General features: G+C 56.5%; 1 protein-coding gene across 1 annotated transcript; it reads right to left on the bottom strand.

Moving 5' to 3' along the window:
* Window positions 1-482: 482 nt before the first annotated feature.
* Window positions 483-17,262, bottom strand: LOC306762406 (follistatin-related protein 1-like; the record flags this gene model as incomplete). Its single annotated transcript, XM_079248849.1, has 9 exons — window positions 483-598; window positions 10,659-10,769; window positions 10,844-10,956; window positions 11,123-11,241; window positions 12,924-13,054; window positions 13,139-13,168; window positions 13,245-13,374; window positions 14,410-14,499; window positions 17,194-17,262. The coding sequence occupies 9 exons, from the start codon at window positions 17,260-17,262 to the stop codon at window positions 483-485; spliced, it is 909 nt and encodes a 302-aa protein (XP_079104975.1).
* Between the last annotated feature and the right edge of the window lie 249 nt (window positions 17,263-17,511).

Below are 17,511 nucleotides of genomic sequence, written 5' to 3' on the forward strand. Positions count from 1 at the left end.
TCTGAGTTGATGCTTGAAGAGTAAATTAACTCAGAAACTTCTATTTCCAAGAAATAAAGTCGTATGTTTTTATCACTACATTATCAGCTACAGTTACAACATTAAAGGGATTTTCTTTTTTATTAGTGTTAAGCTCGCAACATGCTAACTAGCCAGTAATGTAGTAATGTATGATATTATTAGAAAGATGTCATAAAGTTATTGTTTAAAAGCCCTTAACTCACTAGATTATTGGTGATGCAGAGTTTTTATTTTGTTTAGGAATTGATCATTTTTAATGCTACATGATTTAAACTATTTTCAAACCAACCAGCTGTTTTCACTTGTTTTTTTTCTGTTCAACTGGGACAAAATGTTTATCAGAAAATGCATGTTGCTGTTTATTACATAAAGGTTTTATTCTCAGTAAAAAAAAAAAAAAAGTTTTAAACCTAAAGTAAAATGATCATAACATGATAATGTTGTTAGAATGATAAATAGTTTCAGCAAGAACTGCTGACCTGCAAAGCATTGAGTTCAGCTACTCTCCTGCTCCACTCCTCCTCTGTCATTTCTTCTTCTCCTCCTTCCTGAACTTCCTCCTTTACCTGAAGCTCGCCTGAAACACCTGAACAGAAACTCACATGAAGCAGCCACGCCTTTACAGCTGCACCGTTACAGCCGCACCGTTACAGCCACGCCTCTACAGTCACGTCTCTACAGCCGCGCCGCTACGGCCACGCCGCTACGGCCACGCCGCTACAGCCACGCCGCTACAGCCACGCCGCTACAGCCACGCCGCTACAGCCACGCCCCTACAGCCACGCCTCTACGGCCGCGCCGCTACGGCCACGCCGCTACAGCCACGCCGCTACAGCCACGCCCCTACAGCCGCGCCGCTACAGTCACGTCTCTACAGTCACGTCTCTACAGCCGCGCCGCTACGGCCACGCCGCTACAGCCGCGCCCCTACAGCCGCGCCGCTACAGTCACGTCTCTACAGTCACGTCTCTACAGTCACGTCTCTACAGTCACGTCTCTACAGTCACGTCTCTACAGTCACGTCTCTACAGCCGCGCCGCTACGGCCACGCCGCTACAGCCACGCCCCTACAGCCGCGCCGCTACAGTCACGTCTCTACAGTCACGTCTCTACAGCCGCGCCGCTACGGCCACGCCGCTACAGCCACGCCGCTACAGCCACGCCCCTACAGTCACGTCTCTACAGCCGCGCCGCTACGGCCACGCCCCTACAGCCACGCCCCTACAGCCACGCCCCTACAGCCACGTCTCTGCAGCCGCGCCGCTACAGTCACGCCGCTACGGCCGCGCCGCTACAGCCACGCCCCTACAGCCACGTCTCTGCAGCCGCGCCGCTACAGTCACGCCGCTACGGCCGCGCCGCTACAGCCACGCCCCTACAGCCACGCCGCTACAGCCACGCCCCTACAGCCACGTCTCTGCAGCCGCGCCGCTACAGTCACGCCGCTACGGCCGCGCCGCTACAGTCACGTCTCTACAGCCACGCCGCTACAGCCACGCCGCTACGGCCGCGCCGCTACAGTCACGTCTCTGCAGCCGCGCCGCTACGGCCACGCCGCTACAGCCACGCCGCTACGGCCCCTCCGCTACAGCCACGTCTCTACGGCCGCGCCGCTACAGCCACGCCGCTACAGCCGCGCCGCTACAGTCACGTCTCTACAGCCGTGCCGCTACGGCCGCGCCGCTACGGCCACGCCGCTACAGTCACGTCTCTACAGCCGCGCCGTTACAGCCACGCCTCTACAGTCACGTCTCTACAGCCGCGCCGCTACGGCCACGCCGCTACAGCCACGCCGCTACAGCCACGCCCCTACAGCCACGCCCCTACAGCCACGCCTCTACAGTCACGTCTCTACAGCCGCGCCGCTACGGCCACGCCGCTACAGCCACGCCGCTACAGCCACGCCCCTACAGCCACGCCCCTACAGCCGCGCCGCTACAGTCACGTCTCTACAGTCACGTCTCTACAGCCGCGCCGCTACGGCCACGCCGCTACAGCCACGCCCCTACAGCCACGCCCCTACAGCCGCGCCGCTACAGTCACGTCTCTACAGTCACGTCTCTACAGTCACGTCTCTACAGTCACGTCTCTACAGTCACGTCTCTACAGTCACGTCTCTACAGCCGCGCCGCTACGGCCACGCCCCTACAGCCACGCCCCTACAGCCACGTCTCTGCAGCCGCGCCGCTACAGCCACGCCCCTACAGCCACGCCCCTACAGCCACGCCCCTACAGCCACGCCCCTACAGCCACGCCCCTACAGCCACGTCTCTGCAGCCGCGCCGCTACAGTCACGCCGCTACGGCCGCGCCGCTACAGTCACGTCTCTACAGCCGCGCCGCTACGGCCACGCCGCTACAGCCACGCCCCTACAGCCGCGCCGCTACAGTCACGTCTCTACAGTCACGTCTCTACAGCCGCGCCGCTACGGCCACGCCGCTACAGCCACGCCGCTACAGCCACGCCCCTACAGTCACGTCTCTACAGCCGCGCCGCTACGGCCACGCCCCTACAGCCACGCCCCTACAGCCACGCCCCTACAGCCACGTCTCTGCAGCCGCGCCGCTACAGTCACGCCGCTACGGCCGCGCCGCTACAGCCACGCCCCTACAGCCACGTCTCTGCAGCCGCGCCGCTACAGTCACGCCGCTACGGCCGCGCCGCTACAGCCACGCCCCTACAGCCACGCCGCTACAGCCACGCCCCTACAGCCACGTCTCTGCAGCCGCGCCGCTACAGTCACGCCGCTACGGCCGCGCCGCTACAGTCACGTCTCTACAGCCACGCCGCTACAGCCACGCCGCTACGGCCGCGCCGCTACAGTCACGTCTCTGCAGCCGCGCCGCTACGGCCACGCCGCTACAGCCACGCCGCTACGGCCCCTCCGCTACAGCCACGTCTCTACGGCCGCGCCGCTACAGCCACGCCGCTACAGCCGCGCCGCTACAGTCACGTCTCTACAGCCGTGCCGCTACGGCCGCGCCGCTACGGCCACGCCGCTACAGTCACGTCTCTACAGCCGCGCCGTTACAGCCACGCCTCTACAGTCACGTCTCTACAGCCGCGCCGCTACGGCCACGCCGCTACAGCCACGCCGCTACAGCCACGCCCCTACAGCCACGCCCCTACAGCCACGCCTCTACAGTCACGTCTCTACAGCCGCGCCGCTACGGCCACGCCGCTACAGCCACGCCGCTACAGCCACGCCCCTACAGCCACGCCCCTACAGCCGCGCCGCTACAGTCACGTCTCTACAGTCACGCCGCTACGGCCACGCCGCTACGGCCACGCCGCTACAGCCACGCCCCTACAGCCACGCCCCTACAGCCGCGCCGCTACAGTCACGTCTCTACAGTCACGTCTCTACAGTCACGTCTCTACAGTCACGTCTCTACAGTCACGTCTCTACAGTCACGTCTCTACAGCCGCGCCGCTACAGCCGCGCCGCTACGGCCACGCCCCTACAGCCACGCCCCTACAGCCACGTCTCTGCAGCCACGCCCCTACAGCCACGCCCCTACAGCCACGCCCCTACAGCCACGCCCCTACAGCCACGCCCCTACAGCCACGCCCCTACAGCCACGCCCCTACAGCCACGTCTCTGCAGCCGCGCCGCTACAGTCACGCCGCTACGGCCGCGCCGCTACAGTCACGTCTCTACAGCCACGCCGCTACGGCCGCGCCGCTACAGTCACGTCTCTGCAGCCGCGCCGCTACGGCCACGCCGCTACAGCCACGCCGCTACGGCCCCTCCGCTACAGCCACGTCTCTACGGCCGCGCCGCTACAGCCACGCCGCTACAGCCGCGCCGCTACAGCCGCGCCGCTACAGCCGCGCCGCTACAGTCACGTCTCTACAGCCGTGCCGCTACGGCCGCGCCGCTACGGCCACGCCGCTACAGTCACGTCTCTACAGCCACGCCTCTACAGTCACGTCTCTACAGTCACGTCTCTACGGCCACGCCGCTACGGCCACGCCGCTACAGCCACGCCCCTACAGCCGCGCCCCTACAGCCGCGCCGCTACAGCCGCGCCGCTACAGTCACGTCTCTACAGCCGCGCCGCTACGGCCACGCCGCTACAGTCACGTCTCTACAGTCACGTCTCTACAGTCACGTCTCTACAGTCGCGTCTCTACGGTCGCGTCTCTACGGTCGCGTCTCTACGGCCGCGCCGCTACAGCCACGCCGCTACAGCCACGCCGCTACAGCCACGCCGCTACAGCCACGCCCCTACAGTCACGCCGCTACAGCCACGCCCCTACAGCCACGTCTCTGCAGCCACGCCGCTACGGCCGCGCCGCTACAGTCACGTCTCTACAGCCACGCCGCTACAGCCACGCCGCTACGGCCGCGCCGCTACAGTCACGTCTCTGCAGCCGCGCCGCTACGGCCACGCCGCTACAGCCACGCCGCTATGGCCCCTCCGCTACAGCCACGTCTCTACGGCCGCGCCGCTACAGCCACGCCGCTACAGCCGCGCCGCTACAGCCGCGCCGCTACAGTCACGTCTCTACAGCCGTGCCGCTACGGCCGCGCCGCTACGGCCACGCCGCTACAGTCACGTCTCTACAGCCGCGCCGTTACAGCCACGCCTCTACAGTCACGTCTCTACAGCCGCGCCGCTACGGCCACGCCGCTACAGCCACGCCGCTACAGCCACGCCCCTACAGCCACGCCTCTACAGTCACGTCTCTACAACCGCGCCGCTACGGCCACGCCGCTACAGCCACGCCGCTACAGCCACGCCCCTACAGCCGCGCCGCTACAGCCACGTCTCTACAGTCACGTCTCTACAGCCGCGCCGCTACGGCCACGCCGCTACGGCCACGCCCCTACAGCCGCGCCCCTACAGCCGCGCCGCTACAGTCACGTCTCTACAGTCACGTCTCTACAGTCACGTCTCTACAGCCGCGCCGCTACGGCCACGCCGCTACAGCCACGCCCCTACAGCCGCGCCGCTACAGTCACGTCTCTACAGTCACGTCTCTACAGCCGCGCCGCTACGGCCACGCCGCTACAGCCACGCCGCTACAGCCACGCCCCTACAGCCACGCCCCTACAGTCACGCCCCTACAGTCACGCCCCTACAGTCACGCCCCTACAGTCACGTCTCTACAGCCGCGCCGCTACGGCCACGCCTCTGCAGCCACGTCTCTGCAGCCGCGCCGCTACAGTCACGCCGCTACGGCCGCGCCGCTACAGCCACGCCCCTACAGCCACGTCTCTGCAGCCGCGCCGCTACGGTCACGCCGCTACGGCCGCGCCGCTACAGCCACGCCCCTACAGCCACGCCCCTACAGCCACGCCGCTACAGCCACGCCCCTACAGCCACGCCCCTACAGCCACGTCTCTGCAGCCGCGCCGCTACAGTCACGCCGCTACGGCCGCGCCGCTACAGTCACGTCTCTACAGCCACGCCGCTACAGCCACGCCGCTACGGCCACGCCGCTACAGTCACGTCTCTGCAGCCGCGCCGCTACGGCCACGCCGCTACAGCCACGCCGCTATGGCCCCTCCGCTACAGCCACGTCTCTACGGCCGCGCCGCTACAGCCACGCCGCTACAGCCGCGCCGCTACAGTCACGTCTCTACAGCCGTGCCGCTACGGCCGCGCCGCTACGGCCACGCCGCTACAGTCACGTCTCTACAGCCGCGCCGCTACGGCCGCGCCGCTACAGTCACGTCTCTACAGCCACGCCACTACGGCCGCGCCGCTACAGTCTCTACGGTCGCGCCGCTACAGTCGCGTCGCTACAGTCACGTCTCTACAGCCACGTCTCTACAGCCGCGTCTCTACGGCCGCGTCTCTACGGCCGCGCCGCTACGGCCGCGCCGCTACAGTCGCGTCGCTACAGCCGCGCCGCTACAGCCACGTCGCTACAGCCACGCCGCTACAGTCACGCCGCTACAGCCACGTCTCTACAGCCACGTCGCTACAGCCACGCCGCTACAGTCGCGCCGCTACAGCCGCGTCTCTACAGCCGCGCCGCTACAGCCGCGCCGCTACAGCCGCGCCGCTACAGCCGCGCCGCTACAGCCGCGCCGCTACAGCCGCGCCGCTACAGCCGCGCCACTACAGCCACGTCTCTACAACCACGTCTCTACAACCACGTCTCTACAACCACGTCTCTACAACCACGTCTCTACAACCACGTCTCTACAACCACGTCTCTACAACCACGTCTCTACAACCACGTCTCTACAACCACGTCTCTACAACCACGTCTCTACAACCACGTCTCTACAACCACGTCTCTACAACCACGTCTCTACAACCACGTCTCTACAACCACGTCTCTACAACCACGTCTCTACAACCACGTCTCTACAACCACGTCTCTACAACCACGTCTCTACAACCACGTCTCTACAACCACGTCTCTACAACCACGTCTCTACAACCACGTCTCTACAACCACGTCTCTACAGCCACGTCTCTACAGCCACGCCTCTACAGCCACGCCTCTACAGCCACGCCTCTACAGCCACGCCTCTACAGCCACGCCTCTACAGCCACGCCTCTACAGCCACGCCGCTACAGCCACGTCGCTACAGCCACGTCTCTACAGCCACGTCTCTACAGCCACGTCTCTACAGCCACGTCTCTACAGCCACGTCTCTACAGCCACGTCTCTACAGCCACGTCTCTACAGCCACGCCGCTACAGCCACGCCGCTACAGCCACGTCTCTACAGCCACGTCTCTACAACCACGTCTCTACAGCCACGCCGCTACAGCCACGTCTCTACAGCCACGTCTCTACAGCCACGTCTCTACAGCCACGTCTCTACAGCCACGTCTCTACAGCCACGCCGCTACAGCCACGTCTCTACAGCCACGTCTCTACAACCACGTCTCTACAACCACGTCTCTACAACCACGCCGCTACAGCCACGTCTCTACAGCCACGTCTCTACAACCACGTCTCTACGGCCACGCCCCTACAGCCACGCCCCTACAGCCACGTCTCTGCAGCCGCGCCGCTACAGTCACGCCGCTACGGCCGCGCCGCTACAGCCACGCCCCTACAGCCACGCCGCTACAGCCACGCCCCTACAGCCACGTCTCTGCAGCCGCGCCGCTACAGTCACGCCGCTACGGCCGCGCCGCTACAGTCACGTCTCTACAGCCACGCCGCTACGGCCGCGCCGCTACAGTCACGTCTCTGCAGCCGCGCCGCTACGGCCACGCTGCTACAGCCACGCCGCTATGGCCCCTCCGCTACAGCCACGTCTCTACGGCCGCGCCGCTACAGCCACGCCGCTACAGCCGCGCCGCTACAGCCGCGCCGCTACAGCCGCGCCGCTACAGTCACGTCTCTACGGCCGTGCCGCTACGGCCGCGCCGCTACGGCCACGCCGCTACAGTCACGTCTCTACAGCCACGCCTCTACAGTCACGTCTCTACAGTCACGTCGCTACGGCCACGCCGCTACAGCCACGCCCCTACAGCCACGCCCCTACAGCCACGCCCCTACAGCCACGCCTCTACAGTCACGTCTCTACGGCCGCGCCGCTACGGCCACGCCGCTACAGCCGCGCCGCTACAGCCGCGCCGCTACAGTCACGTCTCTACAGTCACGTCTCTACAGTCACGTCTCTACAGTCACGTCTCTACGGCCGCGCCGCTACGGCCACGCCGCTACAGCCACGCCGCTACAGCCACGCCGCTACAGCCACGCCCCTACAGCCGCGCCCCTACAGCCGCGCCGCTACAGTCACGTCTCTACAGTCACGTCTCTACAGTCACGTCTCTACAGTCACGTCTCTACAGTCACGTCTCTACAGTCACGTCTCTACAGTCACGTCTCTACAGTCACGTCTCTACGGCCGCGCCGCTACGGCCACGCCCCTACGGCCACGCCGCTACAGTCACGTCTCTACAGTCACGTCTCTACAGCCGCGCCGCTACGGCCACGCCGCTACAGCCACGCCCCTACAGCCACGCCCCTACAGCCACGCCCCTACAGCCACGCCCCTACAGCCACGCCCCTACAGTCACGCCCCTACAGTCACGCCGCTACAGCCACGCCCCTACAGCCACGTCTCTGCAGCCACGCCGCTACGGCCGCGCCGCTACAGTCACGTCTCTACAGCCACGCCGCTACAGCCACGCCGCTACGGCCGCGCCGCTACAGTCACGTCTCTGCAGCCGCGCCGCTACGGCCACGCCGCTACAGCCACGCCGCTATGGCCCCTCCGCTACAGCCACGTCTCTACGGCCGCGCCGCTACAGCCACGCCGCTACAGCCGCGCCGCTACAGCCACGCCGCTACAGCCGCGCCGCTACAGCCGCGCCGCTACAGTCACGTCTCTACAGCCGTGCCGCTACGGCCGCGCCGCTACGGCCACGCCGCTACAGTCACGTCTCTACAGCCGCGCCGTTACAGCCACGCCTCTACAGTCACGTCTCTACAGCCGCGCCGCTACGGCCACGCCGCTACAGCCACGCCGCTACAGCCACGCCCCTACAGCCACGCCCCTACAGCCACGCCTCTACAGTCACGTCTCTACAGCCGCGCCGCTACGGCCACGCCGCTACAGCCACGCCGCTACAGCCACGCCCCTACAGCCGCGCCGCTACAGTCACGTCTCTACGGCCACGCCGCTACGGCCACGCCGCTACGGCCACGCCGCTACAGCCACGCCCCTACAGCCGCGCCCCTACAGCCGCGCCGCTACAGTCACGTCTCTACAGTCACGTCTCTACAGTCACGTCTCTACAGCCGCGCCGCTACGGCCACGCCGCTACAGCCACGCCCCTACAGCCGCGCCGCTACAGTCACGTCTCTACAGTCACGTCTCTACAGCCGCGCCGCTACGGCCACGCCGCTACAGCCACGCCGCTACAGCCACGCCGCTACAGCCACGCCCCTACAGCCACGCCCCTACAGTCACGTCTCTACGGCCGCGCCGCTACGGCCACGCCTCTGCAGCCACGTCTCTGCAGCCGCGCCGCTACAGTCACGCCGCTACGGCCGCGCCGCTACAGCCACGCCCCTACAGCCACGTCTCTGCAGCCGCGCCGCTACAGTCACGCCGCTACGGCCGCGCCGCTACAGCCACGCCCCTACAGCCACGCCGCTACAGCCACGCCCCTACAGCCACGTCTCTGCAGCCGCGCCGCTACAGTCACGCCGCTACGGCCGCGCCGCTACAGTCACGTCTCTACAGCCACGCCGCTACAGCCACGCCGCTACGGCCACGCCGCTACAGTCACGTCTCTGCAGCCGCGCCGCTACGGCCACGCCGCTACAGCCACGCCGCTATGGCCCCTCCGCTACAGCCACGTCTCTACGGCCGCGCCGCTACAGCCACGCCGCTACAGCCGCGCCGCTACAGTCACGTCTCTACAGCCGTGCCGCTACGGCCGCGCCGCTACGGCCACGCCGCTACAGTCACGTCTCTACAGCCGCGCCGCTACGGCCGCGCCGCTACAGTCACGTCTCTACAGCCACGCCACTACGGCCGCGCCGCTACAGTCTCTACAGCCGCGCCGCTACGGTCGCGCCGCTACAGTCGCGTCGCTACAGTCACGTCTCTACAGCCACGTCTCTACAGCCGCGCCGCTACAGCCACGCCGCTACAGTCGCGTCTCTACAGCCGCGCCGCTACAGCCACGTCGCTACAGCCACGCCGCTACAGTCACGCCGCTACAGTCACGCCGCTACAGCCACGCCGCTACAGCCACGTCTCTACAGCCACGTCGCTACAGCCACGCCGCTACAGCCACGCCGCTACAGTCACGCCGCTACAGTCACGTCTCTACAGCCACGTCTCTACAGCCACGTCTCTACAACCACGTCTCTACAACCACGTCTCTACAACCACGTCTCTACAACCACGTCTCTACAGCCACGTCTCTACAGCCACGCCTCTACAACCACGCCTCTACAACCACGCCTCTACAGCCACGCCGCTACAGCCACGCCGCTACAGCCACGCCGCTACAGCCACGTCTCTACAGCCACGTCTCTACAGCCACGTCTCTACAGCCACGTCTCTACAGCCACGTCTCTACAGCCACGTCTCTACAGCCACGTCTCTACAGCCACGCCGCTACAGCCACGTCTCTACAGCCACGTCTCTACAACCACGTCTCTACAGCCACGTCTCTACAGCCACGTCTCTACAACCACGTCTCTACAGCCACGTCTCTACAGCCACGTCTCTACAGCCACGTCTCTACAGCCACGTCTCTACAGCCACGTCTCTACAGCCACGTCTCTACAGCCACGTCTCTACAGCCACGTCTCTACAACCACGTCTCTACAACCACGTCTCTACAGCCACGTCTCTACAGCCACGCCGCTACAGCCACGCCGCTACAGCCACGCCGCTACAGCCACGTCTCTACAGCCACGTCTCTACAGCCACGTCTCTACAGCCACGTCTCTACAGCCACGTCTCTACAGCCACGTCTCTACAGCCACGTCTCTACAACCACGTCTCTACAGCCACGCCGCTACAGCCACGCCGCTACAGCCACGCCGCTACAGCCACGTCTCTACAGCCACGTCTCTACAACCACGTCTCTACAACCACGTCTCTACAGCCACGTCTCTACAGCCGCGCCGCTACAGTCAACACTCTGGTTGCACATGATCTGAGAATAACGCGCTCCTATTGGCTCTCACCGTTGCAGCTTAACGCTGTGCACACCCAGTTTCCACAAGCGCACACACACTTGTTGCAGTCCATCTGAGTTTCAGCGCCATCCTCAAAGACTTCATCCTCCAGAGCGCACTCTACAAAAACATCACAACAATAAACAAACCAACAAACAGAACAAGGAGCATGTGGAGCTTCGGTCGGCCGTTACTTCTCTCAGGTGGATGGTAGGTCGGCGTCAGGCAGTTGATGAACTCCGTTAAACTCAACTTCCAGTCGGTGTTCTCATCTGACAGCTCGATCAAAGCATCGACACACAAAGACCTGAAAGAAGAAGATCATCTGAAAACAGCAACTTTTTCATCACAGAACACCTGGTGTCAGAAACGAAGCATTCAGACCTTCAATCTGAACCTTTTTTTCACTTTTTATTCATTCTAAACGTTAAAACAAGAGACAAACGGAGCAGAAAGGCCTGCATGTGAAGCACCTGAGGAGCTGGTTCGTCTCCGGAGCATCAGAGAATGTGACATTTAGAGCCGTGTCGTTGTGCTTCAAGAAGCGCAGGAACTCTTTAGAATCCAGCTGAAAATCCCCGTCATCATACGTCTGGAACACAAGAACATGTTCAAACATGCTGCTATTAATAGCATCCAGCATCCTTCTGTTTAAAGGGAGGTTTTTTCTTCCCACAGTGTGCTTGCTCAGGATGGTTTCCTTATATAGGCTCTAATGAATTGGCTTTCATTATGTTTTTTTCCTGTCTGTAAAGCGTCTTGAGATGGCATTGCCATGATTTGACGTTATTTAAATAAAGTTTAATTGAATTGCGATGGACTGCCAAGCTGTCCAGGGTGTACCCTGCCTTTGCCCAAAAGACTGCTGGGATAGGCTCCAGCTTCCCCGCGACCCTGAATTGGATTACGTGGTTTGGAAAATTATTGAATGAATGAACTGAATTGCTGTTATACAAACTGCTTTCTTATCACGTTTAAGGATTTACAAATTGGAATCAATCAGCGTTCACACAAACCACTTGAAATCGACTGCAAATTTTAGATGTTTCCCCGCTGAGCAGAGTGTGTTCACACCATAGACTGTAAATGAAAGATAGACGGAGCCTCCGGTGGTAAAAAGTGAAGTCTATGCTGAAGTGCATAAAACTGCAGTCCCCCCTTCATCCACTAGGGGCTTCAAAACAGAGCAAATCCCCATAGACTCCCATGTTAAAAAGACCAACTTCACAGCAGAAATAAACATGTTTACAGCAGAAATAAACATGTTTACAGCAGAAATAAACATGTTTACAGCAGAAATAAATATGTTTACAGCAGGAATAAACATGTTTACAGCCTGGTACAAAAATCCATTTTAGGCTTAATAGGTCAGGTTTACCTTCATGACAACTGTGGGGGGAGTGAATTTTTTTCTTTAAAAGTTATTTAATCTCAAATTTCGTCATATTTAGGGGCGTGTCCTTTTGATTGACAGGTGCCCGATCTCCCGCTTCAAGTCAGAAGAATGTAGAACAACCACGGTTTTTAGCCGGTTACAACAACAACAACAATGTGACTTAGCTTTAGTCCGCTTACCTCCATTAGCTGGTTAGCTCCTGTTATCTCCTCTTATCTCCTGTTATCTCCAGGTTAGCTCGGTTAGCTTTTAGCTACAGAAAGCTCAGAGTTCGCTCGATGTCAACCGGTTTGTTGATGTTTTGCTAATAATGTGAACACTTAAACCTGTAAGGTAACTTGTTTTTATTTAGTTAACATAATTCACAAGTTAAGTAGTTAAAATGGATGTTTTATAGTCTAAGTAACTAAAGATTTTGACTTAACTTAATTACTGTCTGAATGAAGATATTTTCAGCTTAAACTCAAAATGAATGACTTGGAAGTTTTAATCATTTAATCAGTTTTTCTGACTTTTTTTTAAGTGAAGGTAGCTGTAAATGCAGCAGCAGAGGCCAAGCAGGAGGTCCTTATTGTACTGAACTCCTGCATTTTGGGTACCAAACGGGACCAAAATGGTCACTTCCTTTGATCGGAGCCGGTCTTTGCAGCACAACATTCACATCTTGTACAACGATCTAAAGGAGACTTAGAGCCACAGCTGCATCACTACATACAGATATTCTTATTCTGTTAGGAAACCTGAAGCTTTTTCATTCTTTCATTCATGCATTCCTCCCTTTACGAAGACCTTGTGGTTTCAGATATCCTGGCTTCATTACGGGGATGTTACTGAACCGGGGCTAAAACATAATGATGATAATAAACAAGTTGTCAAACCTGGAAATATGTCTGCAGGATTTCAGGGGCTGATGATGGGACTGAAGCCGGATGGTTCCATTCCACTTCAGCCTGAACCCACTGGATCACTCTGTCTCTCAGCCAGTCCCGATCAGACAGGAAACAGACGACTGCAGAAGCACCGACAGAAACATCAACATGGCTGCAGATCGATGGAAGACATCATCAGTTATTAATAAACTGGTTTGACTTACTGGGACTCACGTCGGTCTTTGTCGGTTTCTCTGTGAAAGAGGAAACACATGAATCACCATGACAACTCGGATCTGACACAGTCTGCAGCAGGATGTGCGCACTGACCCGCACAGTATCCTCGGCGCTCCACGTGCACCTTGGTCTGAGAGACGCAGGCGTCTCTGTGCAGCTCACAGTGATTCCTGTAGGATTTACCGTTACTGCCACAAACCCAACGCTCTGAGCCGTCACACCGCTGCAGAGAAGCAGAGATGGAGCTGTAAACTCCTCAAATCAGAAGAACCAGACACGTTAAGAACTTGTGTTAATGGATCGCAGATCAACACCACCGTCATGGAATTTTACAGCCAGGAAAAATATCCTAAAACACGCAGCACATCATCACGAAACAGCAAATATAAAGCAGACAATCATTGAGACTGAGTCTGGTGTTTGTTGCTGACTACGTTCCTGCTGCTGAAGCCGGGACAGTCAAACTATATTAGAGATGTTGCCGGTCACCATTTATATCAGGTCCACCTCTTCTATTGCTTGTTACATTGTTGGAGTGGTCCTTCAGGAAGTGGGTACACTCTCATTTTTTAACTCTATATTAAAAAAACTGAATAAAAGTATCCGAGAAAACGCAGCTTCAGAAACAGTGACATGTAGGACTACTATACATCTCATCGTCACATCATTTCTGCTCTTCGGTTTTAGCGACGAAGACTTAAACTAAACCAGTACTGGCTCACAGACTGGAGAGAGACAGGCTCATAGACATATATATCTGTATTATGTCTATGTTCAGGCTGAATTTAATGCAGCTGATGGCTAACTGCAGTGTAGCATACTGGTAACCTTATCTAAGCTGCTGGGAGACGTAGGGATGTGTGTAATGGTAAAAGCAGCCTCACAGGGGGGGTTAGAAGTGGATATACTCCGTCTACCTGCGTATACCTGGACTACACCACTACACAAACAGCTAATCAGCCAATCACATGCCGGCATGTTGACACGCTGAAGTTCAAACTGAGCATCAGAATGAGGAAGAAAGAGGATTTTAGGTTGTGGGTCTGGGTCTTTACTGGGATTTCCAGTTTCCTGTATTTCACATCTCACAGTAGGTTTGACCCGTTACGCTGAGACCACTCTGCTTGAGGAGCTCCGGCTAGAAGCTGCCCCCCCCGACGATGCTGCCCCCAGGATCATGACGTCCCCCCCCACCCCCCAACATTAAGGCGGCGACTTACGGTCTGAAAGACACAAGACAGGTGATGCAGAGCTTTACCTCCAAACAGCGACACACTGGTTCTCCTCTGTCTGTCGATACACACTCTCTACCTGCACCGCAGAAAGTCCTGGAACACACCGACTGATGCTAACACACACACACACACACACACACACAAATAAAGGCAGATGCATTACATTTTCACAGCAGTGAAAAGTGTGTATGAATATGCGTGTGTGGGTGTTTTCCACTCCAGATGGTGACCTTTGACCTCCCGCGTGACTGACAAAGACTCAACACACACAAACACACACGGCGTCACTGTGTCCTGATTGGTTTGTAGTTTAGTTAATTGAATTTCCAGCCTCAGTAACATTTTTTTTCTTTAGTTGGATCATTTATTCCGACAGCAGCCCACCTCCCGCCTGTTTCCCGCTGCATGGTGCAACATGAGGGTTCAACGTGTGGTGAGTTCACTCTTCAGCGGAATAAACAGACTGGAGACGGATGAGTTGCTGAGCAGCACGGTTTTTCTCCTCACAACAGCTCAGAACTTCCTGGTTCTCCACCCATGTGACACTGCCAGCCGGTCAGAAGCTTGAAAGGGTTAAACTGAGGGACAACATGGACTAAGACTCTTAAAGAATGGAAACATGGAGAGTTAAACCCATAAAGATATGTTTAGTGAACACAGTTATTAAGTAAACAGTCAACACGTGGAGCACGTTCAAACGACTCTCACACCAGTTTGGACAGGAAGGGAAGTGCTGCCGGTGAAGGAAAAATGTGCAAACTGAAGCTTTTATTCTGCAACATGATCAAACTGCTGATTTATTCTAACCCCATGTAAGGCGAACATGGTTTGTAACTTTCAGCTCCATGTTTGGACCTTAAACAGATCTATGACAGTCGTTCTAGCTCTGGTCAGCTCTGTCCGGGATTGGTTAGGATTAGAGAAGTCGGATAGGCTCTTTTCACACGTTCTCTGCTAAATTAATCCATATTATCTGAATTATTCCCGTTACTGTTGTACTTGCAAACATGTAGATATAAACTATTCCAACCGTGTTTTAACATCCAGCTGCAGTCATTCATGGGTTAAAATACAGTGAAAAAACCGGCAAATGAGAGGAAAGTAAGATGCAGAAGGTTTTAAACTTCAGCTGTATTTGAGCGGGGAACAGAGAAAAGAGCAGATATTTCATGCTTGTCCCGACAGCGAGTTGCTTTCTGACGTCTGAAATAAACGCTGCGTTTGGGATGGTTGTGTCAGACTGCAGTTTCTACATCTTTAACCCGACTTCTCCTGAACCCGTTCACTCCTCTTTACTTCCAGAACATAAACTTATAATCTGCTATGATGGGTTCGTAGTAACCACGGTAACACACGTCTCTGAAACCTGAATAGTTTAGAAGGAAACATAAAAACATAAAAACGTCTCTTTGCAGACCTGCTTTTAAAATGTCTTCACATGCAGGCTTCAAAGCTGTTTCACGCAGACAATAGATACATCTGCCGCCTCCGGCTGACATCTGCTGCTCTGGAAACCTGCTGTTAGCGCCCAGCTGACCGCAGCGCGCACGCGCACACACACACACGCACACACACACACACACACGTCTGACCCTGTTTGAGGATGTAAAACAATTTGTCCTCCTCGCTGTGCAGCTTTCGCCTCAGTTTCTTCTTCATTTTGACTTTTTCATTTCATGTCAGACTATTTGTTGTTTTTCCTGCAACTGTGAGAAAAGCTGCAACAAAACCTCCTAAAAAACCAAAAAAAAAAGTTTCCTGATCCATTTGAAATGATTTTAAATGTTTTCTTTTTTCTTTTTGAAAAGTTTATTCATGTAATATGATCTGCAGCTCTACATTTCTCTCCTCTGCACCCGACAGATTCATCCTGCGACAGAAAACTGAATGTTTCTCTCTCAGAGCTGCAGAGGAAGTTCTGCTTTAACCACAATTACAGCCGCGAGCCGAGATTACAGATGAACCGCTGACACTTCTATCCAAACACATACCTGCTCTCTGCATGTCTAAGCATGTGTGTGTGTGTGTGTGTGTGTAGGTGCAGTTTTTAATACTGTTTTTAAAAAAAACACCTGCAAACAAAGGATCATTTTGGAAAGCTGACTTTGCTTCCTGTTTTACCTCCTCATGTCATCACTTAAATCCTGTGTTTACCTTTGACCCTGAAGCATGCATCCACACATACGCACCCACACACACACACACGCACGCACACACACACACACACAGACACAGACAGTCTAAGGAGTGTTAGTATTCCTGCATCATGTCTTTCCTCTACATAATCCGTGTTTTCTGCTTTAAAACTCACACCAACACCACATGTCCTTTAGTTTTTCTGCAAGAGGACGCGAGACAAAACAAGACAAAATTAAACAAAACAAGACAAAATTTAACAAAACGAGACAAAATGAAACAAAACAAGACAAAATTTAACAAAACGAGACAAAATGAAACAAAACAAGACAAAATGTAACAAAACGAGACAAAATGAAACAAAATGAAACAAAACAAGACAATGATTGTGATTTGTCATGTCTGCAACATCTTTGTTAAGGGAGGCTGATGTCTGTGAGATAAGCATCTCTCCTCCCTTTAAGTTTAACTGCAATATAAATGACAAATAAACAGATAAAAATACTGTAACTTTTTGAATCTGAGAGTTTTTATTTAATCAAGCATGAATTTTAATTTTTGGTGACAGAAAGTGCGTAATGTTGTGCGATCATGTCTTTCATCAGGTTTAGCCTGATTGATCATCTGATTGTGGTGTGATTAGAAGTAAAACATTCCTGCTCAGAGTTTACCTTGGCAAGAGGAGAGGAGGATGTGAGAGGGGAGGAGAGGAACAACAGCAGCACACAGACGGTCAACATCTGGAAAGACATGATCAGAACCTTTACAATAATTAATGCTAGCGCTACAACAACCTGCGATGATGATGATGATGATGATGATGAACTTGCCTTAAATCCTGAGCGTTGCTCTTCGACCAGCCGGGTTTAAACAGCCTGTTGGAAGCAGTCACTCTGTTTCAGGCAGTCAGCTGCTAGTTCCTGTCCAAACATCCAGTCAGCGTGGACCTGTGGGGACGGAGTCTAAATCCAGACTGAGAAGCAGCAGCA

Source organism: Telmatherina bonti (genome assembly GCF_933228915.1).
Source record: "Telmatherina bonti genome assembly, chromosome: 11".
NCBI lineage: Eukaryota > Metazoa > Chordata > Actinopteri > Atheriniformes > Telmatherinidae > Telmatherina > Telmatherina bonti.